We start from the raw sequence: 10,788 nt of genomic DNA on the forward strand, positions 1-10,788 counted from the left end.
GTGCTCTGGTGTGGTTTGCTCTAACAAACATAACAAACATCTCTTGTGTGTGTGCTCAAAGAAAAAAAACGTCGGCAGTTGGCGCGTGCTCTCGTGTGGTTTGCTCCGTCTTTCCTATCAAACATCGATTGTCCTGATCTCTCGTCCTTCTTTTTTGTGTTTGTTACTCTCTTGTAATGCCTCTAATCTTCGGCACTAAAATAACCTTATTGTGTTGCAAGTGCCATAAAACTCTTGCTAAAACTAAAAACAAAGAAATCAAACATCTGTTGTGTGTGTGTGCTCCAGGGCCCCATCAGTGTGTTCAACGCGTCCAGCGACTGGTCAGCCCCGCGTGTGGTGGTGTTGGAGCGGCAGCCGACAGAGGGCTTTGGCTTCAGCGTCAAGGGAGACTCACCAGTGGTGGTGGCAGACATGGAGGCCGGCTCTGTTGCTGCTGTGAGTTCTTTGACTCGGGGCTTTTTTTTTAACAAAACTGAAAAATTAATCTTTAATAATGTTATCCATCATTTGTGGTTGGTTGGCGGGTGCTTTGTTGTGGTTTGTTCCTGCATTCCTATCAAACATCTATCACCCTTGTCTCTCCTCCTTCTTGTTTTGTGTGCAAGTCTATTCTTTGGCACTTATATGACCTTTTGGGTTTCCAGTGCTGTAAAAATCCTACTCAAGTAAAAAAGAAATGTTATCTTTTGTCAGAGACTTAAGAAGAGAGCTGCATGTTTTGGTTGAAATGAAAGCTGAAAAGAGAAGAGCATGCAATGCGTACAAATCTGAAAATGGCTTCAGTTTGAATTGATGCCTTGGGTTGGGAATTCTGAGATTGCCAACTTATCCATTGTTTCAATACATCTTAGTAGTATACGATTCTCAGATCAGAAAGAGACAAGCCTATACAAGCTACTCACTCTATCTTTCGCTGCTATTTCACAACCTCAGAATAACAAAGTTCTATCTGCACAGTACCTAGTTTTGAGAAATTTGACGTAGTAGATTTTGAGTTTCACGTCATGCCAAGCATTTTCGAATGCAGTCCTTTGAATATCTTGATCACGACCTAAAATAATCTTACGATTTTTTAGAGCAAGCAGATCATTTGGTTTCTTACCTCATGGTCTTAGTAACTCAGAACGGCCAAAAAGGTCAGATAAAACTTTGTAATTATGAGGTAGCGATTTGTTCACATCTGGTACAGGTAAGATCAAGAGAATGATGCATTCATCTTTTAGAATAAAAAAAAAGCTAAGAATCTTCTGGAGCATCTGTATTTTCCCTTGTAGTTCCTGTTTCTTGGTTTCTTGTGACGCTTACTGTTGAAAGGTGGAGCCAAATAGAAGAAGCCACTACTCTTAACTGTTATTATTTCTTTTTTTAATTGACTAAAATGCCTCCCTATACCTCGACAGCGTTCGGGCATGAAAGTCAAGGACTACATCGTGGGCGTGGGTATCGTGGACACCAAGTGGGCCAAGCACGAGGCCGTGGTCCAGCTGGTCAAGCAGGCCAGTCTGAGCCTTAAACTGATGCTGGTCACGCCCATGCCCAAACCCGAACCTTCCGCCACCCGCCCCTTCTCCACCATCAGTCTTCCAACTTCACCATTGAAGGTATGCCATGCTGGTGTAAGATTAGTGACTATTGTATTTCTGTGTGAAGCATTGAGCAGTTATCAGGAGACTCAGCAGTCATATGAAATTATTGTTTGACATTTTTTGAAACAAATATCATTATTAATCAATTAGCTGTTTTATTGGATAATTGTCTCATGTCTTCTTAGTCCCAGCTTTGCCGTCTTTGACTTTTCGTTTTACTGCATTTTGAACGATATCTATTACCTTTTAAAAAAGAGATCTATTGTTGTGTTTCAGTGTTACAGAGTTGTTGTTTTTCTTCATTGTTGACTTCTTAAAAGTTGTGGATGGGGTGTTGATTGGTTGTAAAATGGTCCAAAATTTTTTTACTGATACTGTTCGTGAGTTAATTACCTAGAGTCTCATTTGCAAGTCTTCCCTTTTCCCTATTTCCAGCAGGTCCAGATTACATCTCAGGCCGCTGCCACAGAGAGGGAGAGGAAGAGTCACAGTCGACTCAGTGCCCCCTGGATGTTTGTCCGAAGGAACTCTAGCAAGGACAGAACCAGCGAGCGGCCAAAATCTACAGCTGTGCCCGTCAATGGGAACATCAAGCTGGTCAGCAATGGTAACCTTCGAGGGACATCACATTTCACAAATGGAGGAGATGTGGAGTTGTAGAATAGTTTATCCCCCAACACCCCCCCCCCGAGCAGCGAAAGCAAAAACTGTAATGCTCCTCGTGCGTTTGGCAATTTTACACATTTTTCACATGCACATATACGCAACGCACGCTGGCTGTGCAATGTTCTGTTGATTCGAATCTATTCTATTATAGCAAAAGCTTGCCTTAATTGCTGAAGATTGTTGATGTAGGAAAGGACTGTGCAAATGTTATTGAGAGCAAAGTCATATTTCGTAATGTGTTAATGCCTTGTCACTGATATTAATTTCATCATTCGTTTGGGTTCATGGATTCACTTGGGACTTTCTTGTCTTGACCATAAATTGTTGGGATGTTGAAAAAGGAGACAGTGTTGTGCCCTCAGGTTGTGTTTTCACTTTTATCATTTAGTCATGCTAGATGGGTTTTTTTTGTAATGATCAGTTTTTTAATCATTAAAAGGCTGATTTGCTCACTGGTTTTGCTTATGATCCACATTATATCTTGTAGAGGTTGAAATTATATTTTTGTTAAGATTTTGGTATCAACGTAATTGTGGGAAGGTTTTTTAAATCATATATTTGTGCTGCACATATTGTCTTTACACAAGAGAGATTATGAAAGAGCAAATGACTATTATATAACACACTCTTCTCATTTGTTGGCTGTATATCCAGTAGTTGGTGTATCTTTTCAGCAAACTTAATGTGTTGCTAGTTACGTTTAATTGAATACACATAGAGTACCAGTCATCCTGTTGCTTCTTTTTTTCTTAAGCTTTAGGGGTTGTGGTACTCTTTGTGATTTAGAGCACACAAAAATCCGTCATGAGAAGCTGATTTGGCAGTATGATTTGAGAATTCTAATCCACTAATAAGAAACACTTTTTTTTTCTTTTTCTAGTATTATATTTGTTTTTTTGTATTTCTATGTTTTTTTTGGGGGTTTTTCCCATGACTCTGAACAGGGTTTACCATACAAGGTTACAGTAAAATAAGGGTAGCTCAGAACACATGTGTCAAAGTTTTGATGCTGACGGACAAGTCATGACAAACAAAAGACGGTTACTACTTACTACTTATGTGGAAGTGACTTTCTATTGGATATGTAGTAGACAAGGGATGGGCCTACAAAAGTTGTTTTGAATTGGAGGGAAAAAATGACATCTCAGAAACTGTCAAGTTGAAAGAGTGACTGGTAACAACCTCTCAAAAGAACCTGTCATCAGAGTTGAGGCAATAGCATGTGTCTGGCTACTGATATTATTGATTCCCTGAAATATGGAGAAAAAAACTTGTGAATAGTCAGTTGTTGTCATATATGTATGGTTGTTTCTTTTATTTCACCATGGTTGTGGTTGCTTTGTGAAAACAGTGGCCCATCAGAAGTTAAATGTAGTGGAAAAATGATAAATGAATAGTTCTTCCCTATATGATGTTTTGCACTATGGAGGTCGATACCGCAACTTGTTTTTCTGTAAATGCTCGATTCAAAGTACCTTGAGGAATACTCTTTTTTCCTTTGAATGACACCCAAAGGCTTATTACTGACCTGTTGCATATGAAAAATAAGATAAGATAAGATAGTACTTTATTATCTCAGAGGGAAATTTTCTTTGGCTGTACAGGACCGTATAAACACATGTAGGTATACATAAAAAATTTAAATTATATATTACTCTCATTAAAATTCAATATGAAAAGAGAAGTAAAGCTGCCATGTACCTCCGAAAACTAAGAAAGAAAGATATAAAAGAAGTTTTTTACCATCTAGCATAAGGCTTTTGTTGAAAGGATAAGCATTGCACGTTTAGCAATCTTCTTAGAGTCACATTTGATAAAAGCTTGCATTGCACAAAGTAGCGAACTGTATAGAGCAAGTCATCTTGCTGTGTTATTTGCACAGAAAGTTTCTCATATTTCATAGCAAAAGAAAGGCGTTTTCTAGTCCAATACCTCTGTATGCTTAATAAGAAAAAATAGGCAATGAAAAGTTTTTTGAATTCTTTATAACAGGGCTCCAAGGAAGTGAATTCTTTATAACAGGGCTCTTGTAGATTCAAGACACAGCCTTAAAATTATTTCAGAAAAGTTAGTTCATGCTTCTCAAATGTAATACATTATATTTTACTGCAGGTCACAATTTCCCAAGTCATATCTGAAATTTTGTATTTGCTATAAATTGAATATGATTGAAAAGTCAATATCATTTTTAAAATTGATTTTATACTTACAGATATTGCTGTTCATTTGGTTGTTTTTTTTTGTAAAGAGTTGACAGAATTGATTGTATTTTGTTATTATTTGGCACCACATGAATTTACTATACTTACCTTTCACATACATCTTTAACTGAAACCTACAGTTCAAGTTTTAGCGTTCAAAACTTTCTGTAAGTCAAGGAAGATTTCTTTTGTATTAACGCAGAACCAGGCAGAAAAAAATGTAATTGTATATAATATATATGGCGTCGGTGGCCTAGTGGTTAGGCTCTCGGACTCGCAACCGTAAGGTCGTGGGTTCGAATCCCGTCAGGGACCCGACGTTGTGTCCTTGGGAAAGGCACTTTACACGAATTTTCCTCACTTTACCCAGGTGGGAATGGGTACCCGGCTATAGACAGCGAAAGATCTTGTCAGTTTGTTAGTGTTTGAGCGCTTAATCAGCTGCTTGCACTGTATGCTTCCCGGGAAGCTGAGAATGTTTCGGAGTGTTCTATGGTCTGCTGGGGTAATAATATAGTGTAAAGTGCATAGAGTCTGCTGTTGAGCGGAGATATGCACTATACAAATGCTATTTATTATTACTATTTATTATAATATAAAAGTTGGATTATTTAAGTTGTTTTTAAACAATTGAAAATGGAAGACTTATAAGTTGTTGGTCAATCTGTGTCTAACTGGTTTTCAAACTGTCTGCTCTATTTGTTGTTTCTCAAGCCATGATATTTCTGTCTGCAGACATTGCTTTGTGCTTCCAAGAACCCATTTTCTCGCCCTGAAATCAGGCGTAATGAAATTTTGACATTCCAGTAAAATTCTAGCACATTTTCAGTCATTTGCCCCACAGTCCGGATTGTTATGATTGTTGGATAAATTGTTTGTGTGCAGGTTTTCGCTGTTTTCCTACTATGATGGAGTATTGAGTTTTACTTTTGTTGATTGGGACATTGTGTAATCATACCAGTATCTATGCTACGTGATTAGTTTTTAACCTTACACGCAGAATGTGTGAATTTGTTTTCAGTGTGGGGACGTTTTTTTTGGTGTAAATTTGAGTCTTTGTGTTGGGATGTTGTATTCTTCTTGGCCAAGGGTGGTCCCGATGGGCTAGGTTGAAGCAGTCCTCCCCGTAAATGATTTGAATTGCATCGAAGGGGTGTGAAGTATGTTCAATTACTATTGCTCAGAGTCCTTCAGACATGTGGATTGAGGTACATTTTAGTCTAGTAGAGTTTGCGCATGGGCGCGCACACACACACACGCACACACACACACACACGCGCACACACACACACACACACATACGCGCGCGCGCGCGCGTGCACGCACACACACATATTATTTAAACACACACACACACACACACACACACACACACACACACACTCACGCACACACACACACTCTCTCTCTCGTACATTCACTCTCATACCTGAAAATATGCACTAATTCACACTCACGTTCTGTCACATTTATAAATTTATCTTTCATATATGCAGCAGTAGTAACCAACTTATATCCTCCTCTATATGTGTGGGCGAATTTTTATAGCATGCTTAGAAAACTCTATTTTGCGAAATACTCATGTAAACTCATTGTTGATCCGAAGGGCCATACATGTATATTTGTACTCTGAAAATTAAGCCATATCTCTGTGGATGCAGATTCAATTGATTATATCACTGCCGAATTTGCATGATACCCAGCAGACATACAAGTCATCCCCATTACTTCAGTATCCATCGAATCATTTGCTCATTCAGACAAAAAACTTGCACACTTATTTGTAGTCATTTATCCCCACTAATGGAAACTTGATATTTTTTCACAATAACTCCCGTCTACCCAATATACCATTTCAGACACGCTTCTGTGGTGTGAGGGATAGGCTCTTCGCTATTGCATACAGAAGACATGAGTTTGATTCTTGAATGGAGAAGTGTTTTTACCGAGTATCTCAGTCTGTCTGTTTGGATGCTCTATCCTACTTAGCCTGGATTTGCCCTGACAGGCAGGGTCAAAGCAGTATGTGTCTTAAATTATGTAAATTGTGTCTATGTGGGAGTAAAGTGTTAACCATTACAATTACCATGTCTGATTGGTGCATTGAGGGAAATATAGATGGGTGTCTAACCTAACTGTATAATGTCATATCTGGTACAGCTCTTTGATTTCTTCATGCTTTGATTACAAATGTAAGATCTAACAGACTAATGTGCCACTTATTTAAATACAAATTTCATGGCAGTGCATGTTAGTATTCCTTGCCTCTTTATGTGACTACTGCACTGTTAACCTCCTTCATTGTAACATCTGCGGGTGGTTGGAGGGTGGCACTGGTAGATCCTACTTCTTTTCTTTCCGTTTGTTGCTGCTATCTGTCTGTTTTACATTTTGCTTTTTATCTGCACTAAATGACCGCTCATGTGTCGCTGTATTTTTGTTAACTCCAACCAGCATGAAACACCCATTACTTACATCTGCTGTCATCTACTCTAACTTTATGCTAGAGCGTGTCTCAGGATGTGGATATGATTGGGTCCAGGTGATGTAGTCAATGACATACCTCTGTTTCATTGCTCGTCGTGAAAGGTCCAAAACTTTGGCCATCTTGTCTGTTTAGCTCACTGGTGGAAGAACATGCAGATGGAAAAGCTGTGTACTCTGATACTCTGCTGATCTTGGAAAGTATCTTGATTCTCCTTCTTCTTTGTGAAGATGTTCCGAGTTTGTTTTAATTTCAGGAGCAATAGTTTTATTTAGAATCTAGTCTTATTTTTTATTTCAAGAGGAAATTGATCATTGATATGAACGCATGAGCAGCAGTGATTGTTTAGGACAAGCAAAGGTTACCTGTAACTCTTGAGATGATAAAGTGGAAATGTCTTGTCTGTTGAAAGCCTCTCAGTGTACTACTGTCATTCATTCTTTTTTCCTTCTCGTGATGAAACAGCGCTTTCTACTGACTGAAGTTGTCTTTAGGCCATTTCCAGGGAGGGGGGGGGGGGGGTAGGGGGGAGGTATTAACATGTTTTTATGCACAGTAGAATTGCAAATAGGCTGATTTATCAATGTCATGCTGGACTGGAACAACATAAGGGGAACTGCTGCTTTTTCTTTCCTCTTCCTTGCTATCGTCATTTTTTGTCTACTCCTTTTGTACGTTTGTCACTCTCTTGTGAACTGCTATTTCCTGGTTGCCTTGATAGTTGAAGCAGACTTTGTGCTGTGGAGGCTAGAGAGGTGAGCAGAATAAGCCTGACTTCTCTGTTGACATCCACCACTTGGCACTCATACGACCTTATGCAGTTGTGAGCGCCATAAAACCTTATTAAAACTAAACAGCTGTTTTGCATGTATTTCTGGTCCGTCCAAGAAAAAATTGTCTTTTCTATAGTAAATTGTCGCTTTTCTCATGGTATACTTGACCTTCCTTTTACACTCGAGTTTCAACTGTATAGTAGATTTTGTGGAAAAGGAATGGCTTGACTTATAGTCTAGAGTAATGTGACAGTGTATTGAAATACATTCTTATATTCTGAATATTTTATGTCAGTGTAAAATATCACAGTCTGAATCAATAACTACCAACATACCGTACTGTTCTCTATGTGTTACAATAGTTCTGTTAAAATATGGATAAGTCTTCTGATTATGTTCCGCAGAGTCTTCTGATTATGTTCCGCAGAGTCTTCTGATTATGTTCCGCAGAGTCTTCTGATTATGTTCCGCAGAGTCTTCTGATTATGTTCCGCAGAGCATAGCACAGTGGTTAGGACTATGAAGGTTGTTATGGTTTTTTGTTTACATTGCACACACACAGGCCTTGTTCTTTTTTTTTTCTCCAAATAATCTTCTGTGGACGTATTATTGTTCTTCTGACGGAGGTTCTGTGTGCCATGATTCGTCAGTCTCCAAGCCCTCTTTTTTAAAGTTTACGTAAACCTCCTGAACTCATCAAAGCAGAATTTGTTGGGAGATTATAGTTCAACCCCTGTTCCTTGTATATTGAGAAAAAGGAACCCTTCTCATTATATGTGTGTCTATTTCATAATAATATGCCCAGGAATGGGTCTCTGTGCTTTTTGTTAGTTTTTGTTTCAGTATTTTTGTGTGTGTGGTTGACAGGTGCTCTGGTGTGGTTTGCTCTTTTTTTCCCCTAGCAAACATCTAACACCCTTATCTCTCCTTCTTTTTTCTGTATTTGACTCCTTATTAAAACCGCTTATCTTCGGCACTAATATTATGACTTAAGTGTGGTAGAAATGCTAAAATATCTTACTAAAACTAAAACTATAACCTCATTTTGTTCCAAGGTCATATCTGTTAGGCCTACATGTTTTTTGGGGTTTTTTTTTGGGGGGGGGGGTTGCCAGACCCAAGAGCACTCTTCTCTGTGATGTTTTCTCTCTGATTGGCTATTGTAGGGGCTTCATGGTTCATGGAAGGATTTGTCCTGTCAACATTTTGTACTTTGTCAATTTTTGGAATGAAGGTAGACTTTCTTTTTTTCCTTCTTTTCCCTCTTCAGGTTTCTAGCTTCAATTTTCGATATGTAAAACATTCATTCAGAGAGGTGCATTATTCTTGATATGAATTATTATAAAAACAGTATCTGATTCAAAAAGAAGAAGAAAAGCATGTCAGTGCTCTAGTCAATAGGACAGGGTTGGAAATGTTGGTACAGCATTGTGAGGACTGTTTGGTTTTGATATACGGCTGCAGTTATCTCAAATTTTGTAATTGTAATGACACAAAATGGCAGTCTCTAAGTTAGTTGCAGATCGATACTATGAATTGTTTGCAGAACTTTTTGGTTTCAACTGTCGTGGTGTTGTTTCTGTCACGGAGTGCACAGCTCTGATGGTGTACTATGTGCCGTTGTGAATTTATGAGGCACGTAGCTTGGGCCAGTACACTGATTTAGAAAACAGAGAAAGTGCCTTGTTTTTATTGTATTTTTAAAAAAATAAATGAAAAGACTTTTAATCAATGATAATTATCCCTGTTACAAAATGCGGCGCGCCTGTTCCCCCCCCCCCCCCCCCAACCCATAAGCTTCCAAGATTTTAGAGATACTGTTTCTTTTTTAACACTTGTGCATTCTAAGATGTCAAGCACCAGTATCTTCATGTTGATAATGCGCCCAAGTCTGTAGAAATGAGTTTATTGTTTGAAATAAATATCTTGTTGATAGCCTTCAAGATATAAATGTTGAAATCGTTACATGATCAGTAGACATTCCTAGTGAGGGAAGTTATTTTTTCTGACTTTTCCCTGATAAATTTTCTGTCTGTCTCTCTGTGCACCTAGGGTTTTTTTTCTTCATATTTTGACATTTCTTATATTCATATTTACCTGTTGGCATATTGTTTTCCAAATTGCTTCTTTTTCTGGGTGATTGAAAATTCAAAATAGATATTGGAATTTTTTTTTTCACCTGTCAGAGGGCATTTGGAAACAAGATGTGGTTGTGAAGTGATGTATGGTGACCATTCCATGTTCAACATTGTCTATTTTTAGGGGGGAGGGGGGGTTTGTTTCTTACATCTCTCACCTGTTTGTTAGTAAAGACTAAAAAGGAATTCTGTGAAAATGAAGGAATTTCTTACATCACCTGTTCCATTACGAACAAAATTTATGTTGTGTTTGCAAATTCTGTTACATTGTTGAAAAGTGCATCTGTATTATGAATGCAATACTTCTATTTCATGCTGTTTGTAGAAGATGATTTTTATTATTTGAATTTAGTAGCCTATATTATTTGAAAAAGAGACATTTATTTGGATGAAACAACGTGAAAGATGTTTATTGTTAATTAAGTCAGACTATAATTATCTATCTTATTCTTAGAATCCCAGTCTTCTTTCCTGTTTAGGGTAGCCTGAGTTAAGTGTATATATACTTCTTTTGCGAATAAGTCTGAGAAAATGTTCTATTTTTGCCCATCAAGATTGCGGTTTATTTATAAATGGATCTCCTCTCCTTTCTGTCATCTTCTGCTACTAGCATGCTGATGAAGAGGCTTGAGGCAGTGAATGTAGCTCACGGGATGTCTTACCTTAGAGGGGGGGGGGGGTGGTCCATTCTGTAAGCTCAGTTAGTATCATGCTGGGCTATGGAGCAAATGACTATTGTTCGAATCCCCCAAAGGGTTGTTCTGAACTTGGATTGTTTTTGGGGAGTTTTTAAGGCTTTCCACCCATTTGGTTCTGTCCTGTTTGAGATGTTAGTTAAACTTGGACGTCTTGCCTCTTGAATAACCTTACAGCTTTGAAAAGACCTATACGATGACAATGATTGTAGGGGGTTCAACTCCAAATTTACTCCCCCCC

General features: G+C 38.3%; 1 protein-coding gene across 1 annotated transcript in view; it reads left to right on the forward strand.

Moving 5' to 3' along the window:
- The window catches only part of LOC101855920 (rhophilin-2), a gene marked incomplete in the record, with an annotated part of 64,941 nt that extends 61,424 nt beyond the window's left edge, over positions 1-3,517 (forward strand). Inside the window, 3 exon segments of the mRNA XM_013086222.2 lie at positions 289-438; positions 1,404-1,604; positions 2,025-3,517. Coding sequence (XP_012941676.1) covers positions 289-438; positions 1,404-1,604; positions 2,025-2,249 — 576 coding nt within the window.
- Between the last annotated feature and the right edge of the window lie 7,271 nt (positions 3,518-10,788).

The sequence above is a fragment of the Aplysia californica genome, unplaced genomic scaffold, assembly GCF_000002075.1.
Source record: "Aplysia californica isolate F4 #8 unplaced genomic scaffold, AplCal3.0 scaffold00018, whole genome shotgun sequence".
Taxonomy (NCBI): Eukaryota; Metazoa; Mollusca; class Gastropoda; order Aplysiida; family Aplysiidae; genus Aplysia; species Aplysia californica.